General features: G+C 33.9%; 1 protein-coding gene across 1 annotated transcript in view; it reads left to right on the top strand.

Annotated features, from left to right (window-relative positions):
- LOC129224991 (centromere protein F-like) overlaps positions 1 to 22,136 on the top strand; it is a 112,079-nt gene that overhangs the window by 44,324 nt on the left and 45,619 nt on the right. The window contains exons 17-26 of the mRNA XM_054859538.1: positions 1,066 to 1,263; positions 6,406 to 6,603; positions 6,748 to 6,894; positions 7,572 to 7,769; positions 10,289 to 10,435; positions 12,957 to 13,178; positions 13,733 to 13,867; positions 15,609 to 15,806; positions 19,665 to 19,862; positions 20,023 to 20,169. Coding sequence (XP_054715513.1) covers positions 1,066 to 1,263; positions 6,406 to 6,603; positions 6,748 to 6,894; positions 7,572 to 7,769; positions 10,289 to 10,435; positions 12,957 to 13,178; positions 13,733 to 13,867; positions 15,609 to 15,806; positions 19,665 to 19,862; positions 20,023 to 20,169 — 1,788 coding nt within the window. The remainder of the gene's footprint in view (positions 1 to 1,065; positions 1,264 to 6,405; positions 6,604 to 6,747; positions 6,895 to 7,571; positions 7,770 to 10,288; positions 10,436 to 12,956; positions 13,179 to 13,732; positions 13,868 to 15,608; positions 15,807 to 19,664; positions 19,863 to 20,022; positions 20,170 to 22,136) is intronic.

Below are 22,136 nucleotides of genomic sequence, written 5' to 3'. Positions count from 1 at the left end.
TATGGCTCTATAAATCTGAACTTGCACATTTATTGTTTATTGCAAGTTTATCAATGAAAGCTGAATAGGCTCAAGTTTGCATTCACAGTATTTATCACTGCTTAAGCTGCTTTTGTATATTTTGAGGTGTAGAGACTGGACTGTGGACTTTCATCAACTTATCTTACTTCCTAATTTTTAAATTTACTCGAGGACAGTTGAAATGCCTTATTGGCTGAACAGCTAATAAATACATACGAATAATTGATTTGCATACTTATAAATGATTTGCAAACCTAATATTTTTAGAACTTAATAGTGCAAACTGAAATAACTTTCTAGTTAGTGTTTTTGTCCTAACCGCCCTCATATTGTAATAAACCACTTTATAGCTATTGGAAATAAATGTTGAAACCGGGGGGCGGGGGGGGGGGAGTGACTTCAAAAACTCCTCTCTGGCAATGCCATTGAACTTGGGTATTTTAGTTTCTTCCCATAAAAGTTAAAAGCACTTATGAAAGGTTTTTTTTTAAGTATTAATTTGTTGATTCTAGAAAATATACAAACCTCTGACTGCTGCAACCTTTGAAAAACCTCAAAATTAAACCTCTTGGTATCTGCTTCTCTTTATGACCAAACTTTTCAAACATTTTCAGAAAAACTTTCAACGCAGTAGATCTTTCATCAAAGCGTCTCTCGTTGTAGAAAAAGCAATTTTGTTTTCCTATACTTTTTTGTATTATTGCCTTATTTCTATGTGTTTGTAGTAAATGAAATCTGCATACAATATTTTTAGTACAAATTTATGATATTGCCTTGAAAACAAAATTTTTTACCTTGAAAAGTACTTGAAAAGTGCTTGAATTTTTTTCTGCCTAAAGGGTATGAACCCTGTTTGTAAGCCTATATGTGTTGTTTTTTTCTTTTTTATCTTTTTTGGGGGGGCGGGGGGGGGGACAGCTTTATTAAAGGCATTTTATTTTGAAAAGTATTGGCTCCTAAATAATGAAATGAGCATCAGAGTATGGGTCAAAATTTATGAATCACAATATATCAAACCAAAATAAAATATATTTTCTGTTTTAGGCAAAGCTAAAAGATAAGGAGTGCTCCATCTGCAACCTTGAGCAGAACTTAAATGATATGCTCCTGAAAGAGGCCTCACATGCAAGTGAACTGGAAAAGATGGAGAGCGAGAAAAAAGTCTTGGAAGAGAAATTGGGGGAAGAAAAGGAGTACAACCAATCTTTACAACTGCAGCTGGAGAATTTAGAGACTCTAAAAGTAAGTAATGAGATAATTCTCTTCTCTCTCTCTCTCTCTCTCTCTTTTTTTTTTTTTTTAAATTTTCAAAATATTTTCAGTGCAATGTCAAAAAAAACCCTTCAGAAGGTATTTTTAATTTTAAAAAAACCCACCAAATGGTAGTTTTCATCAAAAAAAAAAAAAAAATCCAGTGTGGATTATTGATTAAAAAAAAAAACCTCCAGAAGGTATTTCTGGCTGCGCTAGTGCCCAAGCTCAAACTATTTCAACTTTTGAGAAGGAAAGAGTGGCTTTAGAGGAAGCAATAAGCAAGCCAAAAAATCAAATTAGACCACATACAATTTCTATCAAGAAAAGGGAATCTGACTGAAGCATAAGGTTTGAAAGTGCAGATTTTTTTTTTTTAAACTACTTTTACTGAAGTAGAACATCAAAATTCCAAACTCTTTGCGACCCCTGCCTTACATGGGGGGTTACGTTCCACGATAAAGCAATGTAAATCAAAATTGCTTAAATTAAGACTGTAATGTTTAAATGGGGTATGGTTCCATAGATTAAAAAAAAGCTACATTCTAGTGGTTAATAAATATATAATAAATTAAATGTATAATTATTTCAATAACTATGTTAGATGTGTATAAAGAAAACATGAATAAACTTACTGTAAGTAAAAATTGTTGATTCTGATAGTCTGTTAGGAGTCTATCATTTTTCTCTAAAGTTCTTTGTTGGGCCTTAATTCATCCATGATTCTTGGGTCTCTTCCTTAACAAGATCTTCCCTCTCCCTCAGATAAAAAAAAAAAAATTGCCATTGTCAAGGAATGACTCAAAACTTTCAAAAAAACTTTTGGTTGTGTGTCATCAATGTCAGTATCCTCATTGGTTTTGTCCATTTTTGTCACTTTCAAAAACTCTTCTTTAGTGAGCTCTGAATTGTGTGAGCTTAATTACTAAACTTCTGGACGGAAAGTGTTCTAAAATCAATCGCAAAAAAAGTCTCCAGTTACCCAAGTTCCCTTATTAGCATGTTAAAATGCAGTTGATTGGATGTTATTTAATCTCAGGCATTCAGATTTTAGAGAAGAAAATTTTAACTGTTTGCAATGCTGCTTCGTTGTAAAACCAAAACTCATACACATAGAACAAAACTAATGCATCAAACCTTGAACCGTGTACATTCAAAACTGGGTAAAATAAACATGCATAAAATAAGGGTCTATTGTACAGGGTGTTTCAAAATGAATAGCGGGGTTTTAACATGTTGTAATATTTATTACACCAAACTTACAGCCACAAGTGATATATCAAATGAAAGAAAAACTCAAACAGTTTTTTACATAATAGCCTACAAGTGTTCAATGTGAGCACCATTCGTCACTCGGCACACGTCAAGAAAAAAAGTATGGTGAAACAAAAGAAATTTCCTCATATATAATGCAGATATTACTAGATTCTAAAATACATGAAAAAATGAAAATTTGACCAACATTTAAACTTGCTTTGTTATACATGCATATGATGCATGTATGACCATGTTACTTTTATACGGTCTGTTAAATCAGGAAATTGGGAATTACACATTTCTTCATTCGAAGATTTCGTTCCCTATTTCTTTGCTTTGAATTTAACAAATTATGCAAGTATGATATCATGGTACTTGACTAATATGAAGCGTCTTAAAGTAAAGAAACAAAATCTTCGATATGAATTCATGGAAGGCAATTGGGCTGTTTTGTGCTTTAGGGTCAGACGAAGTTTTGGAGCAAGAGAAAATGAGTATGAAAGTAATTGGTAGAATAGAAAATACATAACTCAATAGAAAAATAGTTTAGCGTTAAAGAATAAACATTATCATTTGACAGGTTCAAGAGGAAAGCGACTACATGAAGATGTGCAATGTATATATAGTGCCATCAGAGAATCAACAAGCCCTATAATATATGAAGGAAGTGAACTTATTAACACAAAAAAGTCTGAACATAATGAAGCCATACAAACAGATGTATTTAAGGCATTTTAAGAAAGGCGGTGACATGTACGCCACTTTCAACCGAGAGAGAATTAAAACTAAAAACACAAATTTCTGGGCCCCGATGAAAAAAGAAAAGCTAAATCTATGTAAAAATAGCACGAAGAAAGTCGCAACAAATATAGCTGGCACTGTTCTACAGTTAAAATCCATTCGTTATTTAAACTTCTGCTAGTTGTATCGAGGAGTGGAACAGATATCGATTTAAAAACAGCATATGAATTTTAGACTGTTCCACAGTCTACGTTTAATCTGGATGGGTAGGTAAAATTGTCCCAAAACAAATTAAAGTTAAAGAAGGTTTTAGAAGAATGTGGCTGAGGAAAAGTAGACAGCAGCATCGAAAATTCTTTGCCAAACTCCATGAAAGACACAAGCATACCGAAGCAAATGAAAAGAAAATCTTACAGTGTTGCTGTTCTTTATGGAATGGCACAGCTACAATCATAGAAGAAACCAAAGTAAGTGAAATCATGTAATGATTTTGCTGCAGAATTTAATAATAAGATCAAGGAAATTCTTTTAAATTATGATGAAACACACTTAATGTTTGACATACGTATATATTGAAAACTCGCTAAAATCTGCCAATTTGCCATGCGGTAAAAGGAAGTACATTAACACACATTGAGTTCAAAATAAACGATTGTACTAATATTAAAAACGTACACATGAAGACCCTACTTTCTCATGTAAAAACAAAGGATAACTTAACAGCTTATATGGCGGATAAATCGTTAATACACACACGCAGCATTGAAAAAAACCTCATCGTTAGGCTGGAGAAATGAAGCTAAATCATCATTAAAAAGTGATGTGACTGCACTGCAAAGCTGTCATGGAGAGGCGGTAGTTAAAATAGTACTGGACTATTTTCATGCTTCTAGAGAAAGAGCAACCAGTACTCATATATATATATTCGCCTGACACCAATGTATTTTTGCTAGCATTGTTCTGGTTAAAATCATGTCACTGTCCATGCACACTTTTGACTGGTAGATAGCAAACGAAGAATGACCAGCATTAAGACCGCATTATTAGGGCGAGATAAAACAAGAGGAATATTATGACTCTATGCTCTGTCAGGAAGTAATATAACAAGCTCACTTGTTTGGAAGGGAAAACCTTCTTTTTGGAAAATTTATAAGATGGCTGACAAAGATACTCTCGACGCTCTGACTCATCTGGGAGTCAACTGAAGAATTCGGTACAAATGATAAAATTGTTATTGAAAGAAGGCTTTATTTGTTCTGTATATGTGCCGCTGACAAAGATTTCTGATATTGGAAAATTTCTTTGGTTCATGTTTTCCAAGCAGGAGACTCAAAATGAAACTTTGCCTCTGCAAGAGCATCTTTGTTTCGTTACATTTTAAGAGCGTATTATCAGGTATTGAAACGGCGACTTGCTGACCATCAGCACCCGAATTCAACATCACCGTCAAGAGAAAGAAAACTTCTATGTTCCAGTTATGTGTAAAATTTTTTGTGCTCCTGCGTCCATTTTGAAACTAGTTCGATGCAGCTGCATATGTTTCATGTAAATGCAAATCTCAAAATATTTTATGCACTGAACTTTGTATGTGAAGATGATGAGGACTTATGTGAAAATCATAGACAACAAAGCGATATTGATAACTCTTCAGATGAAGATATTTAAGTAAGAACTGTTTGTTTGCCTTTAAATCTATATTTTGAATTAAAATCAGAGTTTAGATAATGAAATCACTCATTCATTATTTGAGCATATAAATAAAATTATCATTATATCTAATATTAAGTAACGGAAGTTGTAATTTTTTTCTGCATTGAAAAAAAAATGCTTCTTATAACCCCAAAACGCATGTATGCAGATTATTTTACAGGTTTTTTGGAATAATAAATTTGATTTTATCGTACAAGCTTTCAAAAATATTTTTTTAACTGTTACTGGTTACTAAAAATCTGCATCTAAACAAAAAAAAAAAACTTAAATGAATAACTTATTTTAAATTGGCAATTAGTTTTCAAATTTGAAATATAATAGTATTAAAATATTAAATATACAAGATAAGTTGAAAAAAGGGCATAAATCAGTATGCCTCAAAAATCAGTTAAAACCGATAATTTTTGATCAATATCTAGTGCAGCCGCCATTTTGGATTCATGACGTCACACAGGCCATCTGACACAAGTTCAAGAAAAACACCCGGTGAGGCATAGTTATGTAGGCCATAAGGAATGTGTTACGATTGGTCTCACAATTTCCTCGCGAAATTTCCCACGGAGTGTCTTTTTCCTTAAGTATGCAACTGGACTAATATCGTTTTAACGTGTGCCGAGTGACGAATGGTGCTCACATTGAACACTTGTAGGCTATTATGTAAAACTGTTTGAGTTTCTCTTTCATTTGATATATCACTTGTGGCTGTAAGTTTGGTGTAATAAATATTATAACAAGTTAAAACCCCGCTATTCATATTGAAACACCCTGTATCATGCTCCACCTTGATTACATATATACTTTGTTTCATTTCTTGAATCATTGTATTCAAATATTTATTTTACAAAATGTATTTATTTATATTTGAGCAGTTCATTATGGATCATTCTTCATAGGAGTGCGTTCAGATTTTTGATCTTCTGATTTTTGCATTCCACTGTAATTAAAAAATTTAAATTAGAGATGAAAATGACTAAAAAGAAAAAAGATGCGCAGATGCATTTCATATATTTAAGTAAATCTGAATGTTTTCTAGGTCCCTTAATTATTTACTAGTTTTGATAAATTTTTGCATTAAAGTTACATTTATAGTTCATTTCTTCCTCTTTGAATTGTATACATATGTTCAAATTTCAGCAAGCTTTTTGTGTTTATAAGTGTCAAAATTTGATTGTTTTAATTTTATGCTCAATCTTTTTTCTTGTACTATGGTTCTGTCTTTACTGTATACTTTAACTTTATTTAGAACTTTGCAAGTGTATATGTTTTTTTTTTTTTTTTTGGTGAAAACGTCATCAAAGGCATTTTATTTTGAAAAGTATTAGCTCCTAAGTAATTAAGGAGAAATTGAAATGTGCATCAAAGTATGATTCAACATTTTTCCTTGACAACGCACCAAAGCAAAATAAAGGACACTTTCTGTTTTAGGCAAAGCTGAGGGATAAGGAGAGCTCAATCTGCATCCTTGAGCGGAACCTAAATGATATGGTCCTGAAAGAGGCTTCACATGCAAGTGAGCTTGAAAAGATAGAGAGCGAGAAGAAGGCCTTGGAAGAGAAATTGAGGGAAGAAAACGAATACAATCAGTCTTTACAAGTGCAGCTGGAGAATTTTGAGACACTGAAGGTGAGCAATGCTATATTCTATTTGTATGTTTTTTTTTTTTTTTCAATTTTCCATGTATTTTAAGTGCATTGTCTAATTTGTAGAGAGTATGGTGATCAATATTATTACTGTTTGAAAACTCATGATTATTGCGTTTCATTTCAGAGCCAAGTTTTAGCCCAAGAGCAAGATATTTCAACTATCAAAAATGAAAAAGTAGCTTTAGAGGAAGCACTATGCAGATTACAAACTCAAATTGAAGAATACGAAATTGCAATAAAGAAAATGGTAGCTGACAGTGAAGCATATGAAGTAAGGTTTGAAGGTGGAATGTGTTCCGGTGTGTCATGATTTTTTTTTTTGTATTATTAGTTTATTTTGTATTATTTTAAATTAGATATGAAAATGACTTAAAGCAGAAATCTGCTGATACATATGGAAAAAGTGCTCAAAAGTGAATGGTTTCGAGGACATTGGTTTTAGCCCCTAGGCAAAAGCATTACTTCACATTTAGTTCTAAAAATTCAAATGTTTCAAAAGCCAATTGAAATTTAAATGAAAGTAAAAAATAAGAGTGGCCCCAATTGAGTATGTGCTGCACTGTCTCAAATTCCCACTCTTTTTAAATGAAAATGAAGTGTTTTGCTTAGTTATTTTCTAGTTTGTGTAGCCATAATTTAGATAAAAATTTTGTAATAAGATTGCATTTGTTCAGTTTGTATCCTTAGCTAAGTGTATAAAAATTTATTTAACTGCATTAATTTTAATGTGCAACTTTTTTTCTTGTAAGATGGGTCTTTACTGTATGTTCAAACTTTATTAACTTTGTAAGCGTATACATGTTGTTTTTCTTTTCTTGAAAAACGTCATTAGAGGCAATTTATTTTGAAAAGTATTGGCTCCTAAGTAATTAAAATGAGCATCCGAGTATCAATCAAAAATTCTTTTTAGCAAAGCACCAAATTAAAATCGAGTATTTTCTCTTTTAGGCAAAGCTAAAAGAAAAGGAGTGCTTGATCTATGACCTTAAGCAAAACTTAAATGATATGGTACTGAAAGAGGCCTCACGTGCAAGTGAACTGGAAAAGATGGAGAATGAGAAGAAGGTCTTAGAAGAGAAATTGAAGGGAGAAAATGAATATAATCTGTCTTTACAAGTGCAGCTGGAGAATTTAGAGACACTGGAGGTAAGCATTGGAATAATTTTCTTTGTACGTATGTATTTACAGGCGTCCCTCGTATAACACAGTTAATTCGTTCCGTGTGGTATCGAAACCATGTTATACCAGACTTTTTCAAAAATAGCTTTTAAGCTTATTTTGTACGTTAATTAATTATGTATATAATCATGCCAATATGTATCGTGTTGTATCGAAACGTGTTTCGTGTTATATTGAACCCTTGTTATCTGAAACTTAAAAATAATGTAAATCAAGGAACAGTAGTTGTTCGTGGGAGGGGCCAGAGAGGGCCCCTCGCTTTTTTCAGACAATTTATAACTTTTTATTTATTTTCCTTTTTTTTCGAGCGTACGTGCTTGAAATAAAAAAAGGGGGACTGTACCGTATTTTCCTGCGTATAATCCGCAGAATATCTGTTTAAAAAATTTTAAAAGTTATCTGCATTTTTTCCTTTAACACCAATGCATTGAACCTCAATATTTACAGTTGGATTCACAGAGACCGTGACCTTGCCTGTATTTTGTTTATTTTACACAGCTTGAATGTTCTTCTTACGTGATTCAGGCTGTGTAAAATAAACAACATACCGTAAAAGAAGCCTTCATATGCATAACATTAGCCGTATTGCTCCTTTCTTAACTTTGTCTTTAAGTAATTAGTGTACTATAACAATTTAGAGAAGACATCATTATTTTTTATATAAATTTGAAAAACTTTAAAGGTATTGTTTCTCGTTTTTAATTTGGCTGCTAAAATTTCATGTTAAATCAAAACCTCATTTTTTTGCATTGTATTATCCGCGGATTATACGAAGATTTTTTTTTTAGACCGATTTTAATACTTCAATTTTGATAGCAAATCTAGGGCAGAGCTCCAGAACCCTTTCCTGTAAAAATCTTTAAAGTTTGACTACAATTATATTTTTTGGAATTGCAATTTCGAAAAATTGAGAAGCGGGAGGAGGAATTAATCTCGATTTATTTTTTAAAAAAAAGAAAAGTTCAAAATTGAGATATTTGATGAGAAAATCAATCAGATTGATGAGTTTTTTTTCCCTATTGTGCCCCCATCCCCATAAAAAATATTTTCTAGTTGCGCTACTGTGTGTGACGTGCATCTACGTATAGTTACAAGAAAAAAATTTTAATTCGAAAAATGTCTTCCCATTGTCACACAAAAATTATGACTTGTTTTAAATTACTGCTCATGTTGTGTTAATGAAAATGTGACAAGTTATCAATAATTTGAAGAAGGGGGGGGGGGGAGAAAATAATAAAAAAGATATTTTTTCTCTTTGTCTGGATAAAAAATCTGAGTCTGCCCTATGGGCGTCGGCAGATTCATATGCAGAAGGTTACACCCACATGTAAATCCCTAAGGATTTTTTTTTACTAGTTTTTTAATTTATTTATTTTTAGTTTTTTAAAATTTAGTTTACCTATTTTTATTTCATTAATTTTAAAGCTTTCATCTTTGTTAAAGTTAACTAAATTTTTTCATATTTCTCTAATAACATTTTTGCACTTTTGTAATTTGGCCTTGCCTAAAATAAAATTAATTTTACTCATTCAAAATAATTAGTTTTTAAAAGATTAAAAATAATATTTTTATTAAATATATTAGATTAATATTGCTTTTTAAAATTTATTTTGAACAGAAGGGGGGGGGGGTGATCCCCCCTCCCTTCCTTCTCCGAACTCCTCACTTGCAGCCTCTTACCAGTGCTGCAAGGGAGGTGTACTGCAGCGCCGGAAAGTGTACTGGACATAAATGTGAGATTAATAATTTTCTTGATGCATTTTGTAGCTTTTCCCTATCGGATTAATTAAATTTTATTTTTGAGAGTCAGGGAGTGAGAGTGCACCCTGCCGGCAATCATGGACATAAACATGATACTAAAAATATCTATCGTGATTTACTTAGTAGTTTAAGTATTTTGTAACTTATCCTGTGTTTAAAATGAATTTAATTTTATTACTTTAACAGAAATAATTATTTTAAGAAAGAATAATTATTTTAAGAAAGTTTATATAAAAAAAAAAATATTTTTAAGAAAAATTCTTTTTTTTTTTCAAAAATCAGAAGAAGGGGGGGGGGGAGGGGGGTTGAGTGCACCCATGATCTGGCCCCCTCACTTTTTCAAAGCACGAGCCGCCACTGTCAAGGAGTGTGTACTGTATTATATCAAAACCAAGTTTCATAAAAGCCAAGTAAAAACTTATTAGAGTTATCAAACATTAACAGAATGTATTAAACAAAAATGAAATTCCATCTTTTTTTAACGATAACATTCGCGTTACATCAAAAACATGAAGTATTAGTTTCATACCGTGTAAGATCGAATCCGCGTTATAATAATGGCAAATTTGGCACCGTGTAATATCGAAACTGTGTTGTATAAGCACTGTGTTATACCAGGGATGCCTGTATTTGTTTTTTCCAAATATTTTATGTGCAATGTCTAATTTGTGGAGAATTTTGTAGTCACTATTTTTGTAAAACCTCACGATTGCCTTTCATTTCAGAGCCAAGTTTTCTTGCAAGAGCAAACTATTTCAACTATCGAAAATGAAAAAGCAGCTTTAGAGGAAGCGCTCTGTAAGTCACGAACTCAAATTGATGAAAATGAAATTTCTATCAAGAAAATGGAAGCTGATAGTGAAGTATATGAAGTAAGGTTCAATAGTGGAATGTTTTTCAGATTTGTTGAAGAATTATTTTTTAGTAAGAGCTACTTTTACTAATTAAAAAGTTTGTAATAGAGATGAAAACAACTTAAAGAGCAGAAATTTTTGCAAATGTGTTGGGAAAATGTAATTAAAAGTAAATGCTTTCTGGGACATTGGTTTTGGCTCCTTAGCAGAAGGATAATGTTCAGAGTCAGTTTCAGTTTACAAAATTAAAATGTTTCAAAACAAATCCGTTAAAATAGAACTGACAATAAAAGGCGAGTGCTTTAACTGAGTATGTGATGGGAATTGTCTTAAATTTAAATTCTTTTAAAATAAAACTAACAGATTTTGCTTAATCATTCGCTAGTTTGTCTAAGATATAATCTTACATAATTAAAAATGAGTGTATGTATCTATGTCCGAGTTACTTCTCCCGAACATCAGTGAATTTACTGTCGAACCAGGTATCGATTGATTCAAAGTTTTCCTGTCTTTATGTTGGGCTATTTAACATAATCCTCCGATAATAATTAGCTGAGAGATTAATTAAAAACTATTTATTAATGACACTTAGATTTCGACATAAAATCCCTATTTTTTGAAGGCTTTCCTCCATTAAACTTATTATTCAGCACTTCATCTCAACTTTCCGTAACAATGCTTTTATTAAAATTTGTAGCGTGAAGAAAATCATTGAAAAGAAAGATCTGTTGCCATTTTTTTCTTGAATATCAACAAATAAAATTATTGCTTTTGTTTTGAGGCTCTTCCTGTAATCAGGAGATTTAATATGTTTCCTTTTTGGTTATTTTTCCGCAATCTGCCACAAAATTTTACTGTTTTTTTTCCTCCCCCCCCCCCTTTTTTGTTCAAGCCTGATTGTTGAACATGTGTCACTTGACATAACTTTTATTTTCGATGTAGACCGTGACAAAGCAGGTGTCGCAGCTAGTTTAGATAAAATTTTCTGCTAAGATTGCATCTATAGTCCATTTGTTCATCTCACACAATAAATACATTAAATTGTTTGACTTTATTATCTTTAATATGCCCAAGTATTTTTTCATCTACTATTATATTATTATTTACTTATACAGATGGGGGACAAAATAATATGAACACCTGTGAAATAAGGAAAAATCTTTATTAATAGGGGGTTGAACCACCCTTTGATTGAAGAACAGATTGAATGCGATGGGGGATAGATGCATAAAGGTCGTGGACAATATTTAAAGGAGTATTAAGCCATTCCTCCTGCAGAATGGTCTCTAATTCCGAAAGTCTGGATGGAGGTGGAAATCCGGAACGAAGTTTGGACTCTAAATGTTCCCATAAATGTTCAATAATATTTAAGTCCGGAGACTGAGGGGGCCAGGCGAGATGTGCAACTTCTCTGTCATACTCTTCGAACCATTCTTGGACACATCTGGCAGTGTGTATGGGGGCATTGTCGTCTTGAAAGAGCGGTCGCTCTCCAGGGAACACAGTCTGGACAAACGGATGGACATGATCCTCTAGAATGCTCAGATAGTGATTAGATTTGACACATCCATGTAGAATAACAAGTGGCCCAAGACCACGCCAAGATATCGCACCCCATACCATAATTGAGCCACCCCCATGCTTCACAGTCGGCAAGAGGCATTCAGGATTAAAGGCTTCTGAAGGGGTTCGCCTGACATAAACACGCCGGGTAGTCTGAAATAGGGTAAATGATGATTCATCTGACCATATTACCTGTTGCCACATCTGTGGGGACCAAACTTTGTGGTCTTTGCACCATTGGCGTCGCTTGAAAGCATTAGTTGCTGTCACCAAGGGTTTTCGAATTGCCACTCTGCCATAAATGTTCGCAGCATGAAGTTCCCTTTTGACAGTTTTTGTTGAAACGGGGTGCTGGAGATGGCTGTTCATTTCAGATGTTATTTCGGATAAGGATTGTTTGCGCTTTCGGGCTACTATGCACTTCAAAGCTCTTCTACCCCTATCAGCAAGCTTTGACTTTCGGCCACTGTGGTGCTTTGAAGACGTCGTCTTACCTTCTTTTGTGTATGCTGTCATAAGCTCTGACACCGTACCTCTTGCACACCCCAAAAGCTTTGCTGTTTCCGTAACCGATACTTAACTTAAACGCACCCCAACAATCATTCCTCTTTGGAACTCTGTAAGGTCTGACATCTCAACTTATTACAGAAATTTAGAACCAAGCACGCAACATTTGTGACTACTGTTGAGACACTGATAGGTTCCTCTTCACGCTCACCAGGTGGCAGACTTCTGTTGCAGGTGGCGTGGCTGTACTATAGGTGTGAAATACGGCATACTTTTTCATAGGTGTTCATATTATTTTGTCCCCCATCTGTATATTAACTGTATGTTTAAACTGTATTTAAAATTTTGTAAAAAGCAGTATATTTGGAAAAGTATTCCCTTAAGTAATTGAAATGAGCATCTGAGTATCAATCAAAATTTTTGTTTAGCAAAACACCAGAGCGAAATAAAGTAATATTTCCTGTTTTAGGTAAAGCTAAGGGATAAAGAGTGCTCAATCTGCAACCTTGAGCAGCAGTTAAAAGACATGGTCCTGAAGGAGGCTTCATATACAAATGAACTTGAAAAGATACTGACGGAGAAGAAAGCGTTGGAAGAAAAATTGAAGGAAGAAAAGGAATACAATCAGTCTTTACAAGTGCAGCTAGAGAGTTTCGAGACACTAAAGGCAAGCAATGTGAAAGATTTCTGTGTATGGATTTGAAATAGAACTGGGAAAAAAATGCAAATGCATAGATTGTAGACTTTTTTTATGAGTCATAAAATATACCATTTCAGCTATTGTACTTTGAAGCATCATGTAGGCAGAAATGCTCCTTGTAGTAGTGCAATTTTTAAAAATTTTTTATTTTAACCACATACATGCATGACTGATTAACAATTTAAAAATTATCTAGGTTGAAAAACAAAAAGATTTTGTTTCTACATCAAACATCATTGCCCTTTTTTTTTTTTTTCTAACATAATGCTGTAAATTGATTTTCAGAAATTAAATACATTTTTGTTAACATCATACATTATCCACCTCTTGGATTTTGGTTCTTTTACTGCAATCAATTATTCCTCGAATTGAAATTTAACAAGCTAGAAACTTTTTAATTTGTCTTGCTACAAATTTAGTCGAATATGGATTCTTAAAATTTTCGACTGTGTTTGTATGTATCTGAGTTTTGCTTTGTATATATTGTGTTTGATAAATTCATTTTTATTTCTGATTGTGAAAATTGAATAGCTCTTTTTCATTAGAGGCAAGAGCAGCATTTTTCAACTGTGGAAAATGAAAAGGTGGCTTTAAAAGATGCACTGGACAAGTTAAAAACCCAAATTGAAGAAAATGAAATTACTCTCAGGAAAATGGAAACTGAGTGTGAAGCATATGAGGTAAGGTTTGAAAGTAGAATAACTCTCTTTTAAATCATCATTAAAATTTTGTTTGTAACAGCTTATTCCACTAATTAAAAATTTAGTTTGGAGTTAATAGTAGAAGTAGTGTTGTAGTTGGAAAAAGAAATGCTTGAGTTGGGGAGGGGGCTCACTAAAAGAAAGAGTAATTTGAAATCAATTTAAATTACAATTTCATTATTTTTACATTAAAAAAAATCTCATCTACTTGTACCCCCCCCCCCCCCAACTACAGTATTGAGCAGAAGTATATGCTAAACAAACAGTAAAACCTTTACGATACTTTAATTAAAAAAATAATGGTAAGAAGCAAGTTCTCAATTTGTTTTGAATTTAATTTATAACTAAACTTGTTGCCTAAATATTTTCTATAGTTATGATTACAGTTTTCTGCTTCAAATTCTTTTTATGATTTAATAGGCATGTTTTAGCTAGATTTTTAAACCTGCATGAATTTAACTATTGTACTCACTGTGAAAGATGTTTAAATGTTTTCTGAATGCCAATATCATTGTAGATTAAAGACAAGTTTTCTGTGGCATTTGTTTTCAGCATCTTAGGGGCTGTCCATAAATGATGTCACTTTTTTTTCTCAACTTTTTGAGCGCCACCCCCTCTTTACAAAGTGTCACACTTCATCATACCCCCCTGTCACATATAAGGCAACAATTTCACATACCATCCCCCCCTCAAAGCATGACATCATTCGTGGATAGTCATTAGCTAAAGAATTAGTGATATTTGATTTGAAAATCTAAATGTTTCAAAACAAGCCAAATAAAATTGGAATGAAAGTAAAATGCAAGGTTGTCCTGATTTGAGTATTTCATCGAAACATTTTCTCATTTTTAATGTTTCTGCATAAATTACCATATTTTGCTTATTTAAGTACCAGTATGTGTACTGCGTAGTTTTGATAGTTATGCTTTATGTTTATAATCCATCATTTAGCATGAGATAGGTTACATTGTGTACCATATATTTAGGTATAAGAGTTGCAGCTCTTATGTTTCAAAGGTTTACAGTCTGCCGATGCAGTGCACAGTTATTATTTTGATTTATTTATTTAGCTATTAACATTTGTCACCTTTTCGGGTGAATGAACTCTTTTTAAAAGAAGGAAAATAAAATGTTTTGAAAATATTTCAAAATTGATCTTAAATGTGTCCAATTTTTATGCTTGTGTATGAAAAGGTTTCATTTTTGCTAACCTGACTTTTGATTAGGATTCGCTTTAGCAATTTTAATATTAATTATTACTTTTAATCATGATTAATATATGAATAAAATTTTCCTTTTCACAATTTTGTCGCATGGTTATATGAGGCAATGAGAAGCAAAGGGATGTAAATGGATATTTTCAAGTTTTGAGTAAAACACATTTAAACATAATGTCCTATGTAGGCTTTCATTGATTTTTTTCCTAAATCATGCTGTATAGCAGCAACTACCAGGGCTACTAGTACCATCTCTTGCCCCAAGACAAAGGAGAGGTTCACCTACCGTGTGTACTGGTTATTTCCCAATTTTTAATTTTACCACTTACATCCCTTTGCTTCTCACTGCCTCATATGTTTTATTTTTTGGTAAATATGCCATTAAAGGCAATTTATTTTGAAAAGTATCCCTTCCTAAGTAATCAAAGTGAGCATCAGAGTATGAATTGGAATTTTTGCATCATTATGCACCAAAGCAGAATAAAGTACCTGTTCTGTTTTAGGCAAAGCTAAAAGATAAGGAGTGCTCCATCTGCAACCTTGAGCAGAACTTAAATGATATGGTCCTGAAAGAGGCCTCAAATGCAAGTGAACTGGAAAAAATGGAGAGCGAAAAGAAGGTCTTGGAAGAGAAACTGGAGGTAGAAAAGGAGTACAACCAATCTTTACAACTGCAGCTGGAGAATTTAGAGACACTAAAAGTAAGCAATAGGATTTTTTTTTCTTTTCTTTTTGAATTTTCCAAATTTTTTCAGTGCAATGTCTGATTGGTGGAGAAGACGGTGATCTGTAACTATTTGCATGTTTTAAATTTTAGCAATTTTGACGCTTTGACTAGTGTATCAAAGTTTGTTTGATTGTCATAATTTAAATTAGGACTCGACCGATGCATCGGCGCCGATGGTTCAACAATTTAGCCATCGGCATCGGCGGCCGATGCTAACTTGCATGAAACATCGGCGCATCAGCCTTAAAAACATCGAAAACACGATGGAATTGGCCGATGTTTTCGAAAAAGAAGGACCTTTGCTATTTTATTTTTCAATGCAAAGTAAAGGGAGTTATTGTTTTCTTATATAATTGTTTTCTTAAACTTTAGTATAAATTTCTATTTTAGTCAACCCTGAAAGAGTTTTTAATACTGCATTCAGGTACCAAACAAATTAATTATTGCGTTGTTTCTTGCGGCTGGATGTACGTATGTATCTCTGATAAGTCATAACTCAAAAATGGTAAGCTGTGGAAGGTTAAAATTTCACATGTGGGGTGTGTGTAAGTTCCAGTTGTGCACTTCCCTTTTTGTTTTTGATCGGGTAATCTAAAAAGCCTATTTACTCATTTTTTTGCTGCTATTAATTACTTATTTCAATACAAAACTAATATAGCGTCTCAGACTGACGATCATTTGGTGATACACTCTATAACAAAAAAATCGACGCACCAAGAAGGATTCATCCGATTGAGACGAAAATTGGTGGATAAGAAGACAATGCACAGAATAGTAAATGATTAAATTCTTAGAACAATTGAATAATTTATGTCAGAGGTACAGTAACAAGTTCAATAAGGTATTGACCCGCCTCTAGCCTAGATACAAGCTGAAGCACGACGTGTGAAACACCGATAAAGCTCCCGGAGGTTGTCCTGCGGTATTTCCAGCCAAATTCGTTCCAATTGTCGGACGAGGTTATCAACATTCCTTGCCAGATGCAATCGCCATCCCACCATATCCCAGACATGCTCGATGGGAGAGAGATCTAACGATCTGGCAAGCCACGGAAGAGTTTGACATGGTTGCAGACAGTTCGTAGCAACACATGCCGTATGTTATCCGACATTGTCCTGCTGGAAATCAGCCGAGGTTACTGCAAAAGGAACAGCAACAAAACAGGTGTTATGATGTCGTCGACGCACCACTGTGCAGTAAGTGTATCTCTAATTACGGCCAAAGGGGTCCAGTTATCAAAGGAAATGGCACCCCAGACCATAATGCCTTGTTGAGGGATAGTGTGGCGTACAAAAGTGAAACCAGGATCCCTCCGCTGCCCTGGGTGTCTCCAAACACGTCTTCGATGATCGTCATGACACAATTGGAAGCGGGATTCGTCGCTAAAGACTATACATCCCCAGTCGACACCATTCCAACCTAATCGAGGCAGTGTGTAGGTGTCAGTGGCAGGTGGCGTAACGGTCTGCGCAAGAGTGGATTTCGTTGTCGCAACCGCCTGTAAATGGTCATGATGGACACTAGTGTATGGGTTGAACGTCTGGTGGTTCATAGCGATGAAGAAAGTGCTGTGACAGCTGATTGGACAATCACTCTGTCACCACGTTCTGTTGTAACCCTAGGTCGACCTCTAACATCCTGACGCTGAACTCTGCCATTTTCCACCCATTCTTGCCAGCATCTTTGAATCGCCGCATCGCTTCGACTCAAATGACAATTGATTCTCCGATTTGACCAACCGGCTTCTTTCAATCCAATGATATCACCTCGTTTAAACTCTGACAGTTGCTCGTAATATGCAACGAACCATGCGGCGAGGCATTTTTAAGTTGTTGAAAAGTAATCTGAATCGCAATCAAACTGAAAGTTTTAACAGCTGTTGGAGAACTGCTCTTTATATACATCTGCTGGATGCGCATTTTCGATAAGCTGGAGCTCAAACTATTCATTCACTGGACACCAAATTTTAATCATTTGCACATCTGGTCAAAACAATCATGCATACAAAATTTCAAAGCAATCGGATGATTGTTTCTTGATGCGTTGATTTTTTTGTTATAGAGTGTATATTGCCAAATTGGAGACCATGGAAACAAATATGAGATGGCGAAACCGGTTTTTCTGTCACTTTGTTAGATTCCTGTTGAACCGACGATAATTTTTAGAACATTTGCGTGCCCCCTCCCTGCATTTCTGAAATTAAACTCTAGTTGCACTTTCGAGTTGTTTAAAACTAACACCATTCATTTTTTGATTACAAGTCCTTATTCGTCGAAAGGAAGTAAAGAGAAATTAATGAATGATCCTTTAAATCCCTGACAATCTTATCAATTAAATTCCGTTAGATTTTTTTTTTTTTTTTTGCCATCGGCCAAGGGCATCGACCATCGGCAATAGGCCACTTGGAGGAAAGCAATTGGCCAACAATCGGCATCGGCCCATCAGCCAAAAAATGCCATCGGTCGAGCCCTGATTTAAATGTACTCATGTCAGGGTTTCAGCTACAGTCGCATTTTTCGCAAAATGCAAAACTACTATCTAAAGTACAAAAGTAATGCAAGTCATTTTCGCTTTTTTGCTTAAGAAAAAACTAATTAAATAAGCAATACACGATCCCAGAGCATGGAGATATTCAACTTATTCTTACTAAAAATCTTAGCTAAGGTGTCAAAATTACTATTAAGTTCAATAACGATTAGTCTTAATGAGCATTATGTCCTGTCAATACTGCATGTATTGGGAGGAGTGGACTAATTCACTTTTAAAAATAAAACTTTTGTTTTCTCAATAGTAAGTATACAAATCTATTTTTTACTTCCTTTTACAAAAAGGAAGTATTGTATTCCCGAAAAAATTTTCACTCAAAAATCAACCGTAATTTCCATTTTGCTCACCCCTGAATGAATGTTAATTTTTTTTTTTTTTTGACTCGACCACATGTGGATAAGTGCCTAAGAATGTATAGACACGAGAAATATCCATTTTGATGATTCCTGAGTTCTCAAGAACGGTATGTCCTAGAAAGTTGAAATTTGGTACGTAGACTCCTAATGGGGTCTAGTTGTGCACCTCCCTCCCCTTTTGGTTGCATTCGGGTGTTTCTAAAGGGGTCTTTTGCCCCTTTTGGTGGGAAATCATTGTTAATTTCGATGTAAACTCAAGTGGTGTTATAATTTGTCGGACACTTGGCGATATATCGCCAGTCTTTTGGTCCCCAAGTTTTGTCGCCAACTTGGCGTCAAATTTGGCAGATTTTTTTTTTTTTTGAATCTGGTTTCAATTTGGCCACAGTTAGTGATATTTAGAGAATTGAATGACATTAAAATTGCTAATAATGGAGAAATGGTATTAAATTGGAGTAAAAGGAAGTCATGTGATGCACACATCAGCTCGTTTTTTTTAAATTTCAAATAAAAATAGCAACAACATATTTATTTCTTTAAAGATATCATGGCTGAACTTTGAATTTAGTTTTCAAGTGTAGCTGAAACACATTAAGGCATTTAGAAAACTATGTGAATAACCTCCGACAATTTGGCATTTTACTAAAGTTTTTCCCCCCATTTTAACTCTTTAGCAAAAAATCTTTTTAACTCAGCTTAAACCCTGACCCATGTTTTTCTCTATGCAAGATAAATCTATATATAATGAACGGTTGAACGGTAGAACTTAGTGGGTGTATATTAGTTGCTACTTTTTTTGTGATAAAAACATCATCAAATATGTTCTATTTCGGAAAGTATTGGCTCCCATGTAATTTAAACGAGCAATATCAATCAAATGTTAGCTGGACAATACATCAAAGCAAAATAAAGTATGTTTTCTGTTTTAGGCAAAGCTAAGAGATAAGGAGTGCTCAATCAGCAACCTTGAGCAGAACTTAAATGATATGGTCCTGAAAGAAGCTTCATATGTAAGTGAATTGGAAAAGATGGAGAGTGAAAAGAAAGCCTTGGAAGAAAAATTGAAGGAAGAAAAGGAATACAGTCAATCTGTAGTTTTTCAACTACAGAATTTAGAGACACTGAAGGTTAGCAATGTGATAATTTTTTTTCTAATATAATATTGTTATATCCCCCCTCCCACCTCCACCACTTGTCCTAGTACTTAAAGTGTGATGCCGAATTTGTGGAAGAGGAGGGTGATTGCTATCCTTACTTTAGAAAACTCATGACTGTCTTTTATTTCAGAGCCAAGATTTAGCTCAACAGCAAAGCTTTTCTACTTTTGAAAATGAAAAAGCAGCTTTAGAAGAAGCACTCAGCAAGTCACAAACTCTAATTGAGGAAATTGAAATTGTAATCAAGAAAATGGAAGCTGACAGCGAAGCATATGAGGTAAGATTTGAAATTTTTTTTTTTTTTTTTTTCGTGAAAACATTTGTTAGTAACAGCTACTTGTACTTTGAAGAAAAAAATTTTGCAAATGGGTTTTTAAAAGTTTAAGCAACAAACTTGCTTCTTATGTAATTTATAATTAAAATTAATAAATTGGTTCCTAAATTTATACTTTTGAATGTGGAAGTATGTTGTCAATTTTATTGGTTTCATAGCATTACATGTTTCCTGTGTTAGTAGCAGCAGGGCCGTATCCAGAGGGGGGGGCCTGACGCCCCCCCCCCCGAAACCCGAAATGTTTTGTACCGGGAATGTTTTGTACTCCAAATTGTTTACCCATATTTTCAACCCTAGGTTTAAAAATATTGGGTCCCATTTAAGCTCAGGCCCGGGCCAACAGATGTCCCTTCTCCCCTCTGTGCACGACCCTGCCTTCCTCCCCCTAAAATTCTTATAAAACTTACACTGTACTGATTTCGAGCCGGGGACTCCCCAAAGGCTGGGCCCCTAGTTTCCGATTAGGCGAGTATCTTGTTACCAAGATGTGCCAAATTCAGCTCCTTGATACATCCTGAGTAAAAGATGCAAAAATCACGATTCTCGCGTTTTTGTAGTATAATTTTCAAGATCATTTTTGTGACTGATATGTTTCTTGTCTTGCATTTATTTAATGCCGAATTCAGTATCATTCAAGTTCTTTTGTTATTGCTTGTTTTTTTTTTCTTACTTCTACTGCATACTGTTAATACCTTGAGGGAAAAAAAAACACTTTCTCTACTCTCTTTCATTTTCTGCAGTACTTGTGATTGAAAAAAAAAAGTTTGTTTCGAGAAATATTTCGTTGCATTTATTTTTAACTTAAAACGGGTGTGTCTTACCAAGTTATTATCATTTTGTAAGACTGTGCAATCAACTTTTGAAAGGTGTAAATAAAGAGCTTCAAATAATTTCAACTGTTCGCTAGTCTTTGAAAATTATTTAAGTTTTTGAAATTCCTTGAAAAGTTCTTCAATTTTGTATCTTATCAAGAAAATAAAGTATAAATTGTCCAAATGGCCAGAATATTACTCTTCCGTTCTTATTTTCTGAATGTCTACACCATTTCTTTTAAACTATTTTGTACAATTTTCATACTGCAGGGCATTTAATGAAAAAAATGGGAATAGGGGAAGTGATCAAAAACAACCTTCACTAAAAGCCGATATGTGCAGATGACGAAGTGCTTCTCTTTTCTCCTCTCTCGTTTTTCCTCTCTGTCCATTAAGTTCCATGATTTGTCGAGCAAAGCAATTTTTATTTTGTTTGATCTTGATTTGAAAAAGAATGCATAACTTTTAAAAAGACTTTGTTTGCCTAGTTTTTTTTTCATATTTTTGTAGTCTCAATTACCTAATATAAAGCCTCAAAATACAGATTTTTTTTCGAAAATTTCTCAGGGGGAAAAACCCCTGGACCCCCCGAAATTATGGATGTTCTACATCCGACTTAAAAGGACACTCTCCTGTTATCCTTACCACTACAAGGTGAATAAGAAAAATAATAAGAAATTAAAATAACGTCCAAACAGTGGAATCATTAAAAATCGAGACAAAAAGTCTTCTATGTTAACATTTTTATGCGTTTGTTGTGTCTACATATACTATATGTGTGTGTGTGTTAGGGCAGTGTGCTAATCCGGGCCCCTCCCGAAAAAAATTTCTGAATACGGCCTTTGGTAGCAGCTGCAGATATACAGGCTTGGGGGCCTGTCCTAATACCTTTTTGCAGAACTTCATAGCAATGAACAGAACTTCACAAAATATTTTTCATGCTTCTTTTTTGATCCCCTTCAGGGCCCCTAGCAATTGCAACATTTAGAATATAGTAAACCTGTCACTGGTAGCAGGATTATTTTTCTAGATTCTTTAACATTCAACAAAATCTATTCAAAAATAGCTATTTTACAAGTTGTAAAAAGATCTTCCTTG

This window comes from Uloborus diversus, chromosome 6, assembly GCF_026930045.1.
Source record: "Uloborus diversus isolate 005 chromosome 6, Udiv.v.3.1, whole genome shotgun sequence".
NCBI classification, from domain to species: Eukaryota; Metazoa; Arthropoda; class Arachnida; order Araneae; family Uloboridae; genus Uloborus; species Uloborus diversus.
The sequence above is the reverse complement of the archived record's forward strand: the minus strand, read 5'-3'. Positions and strand labels throughout refer to the sequence as shown.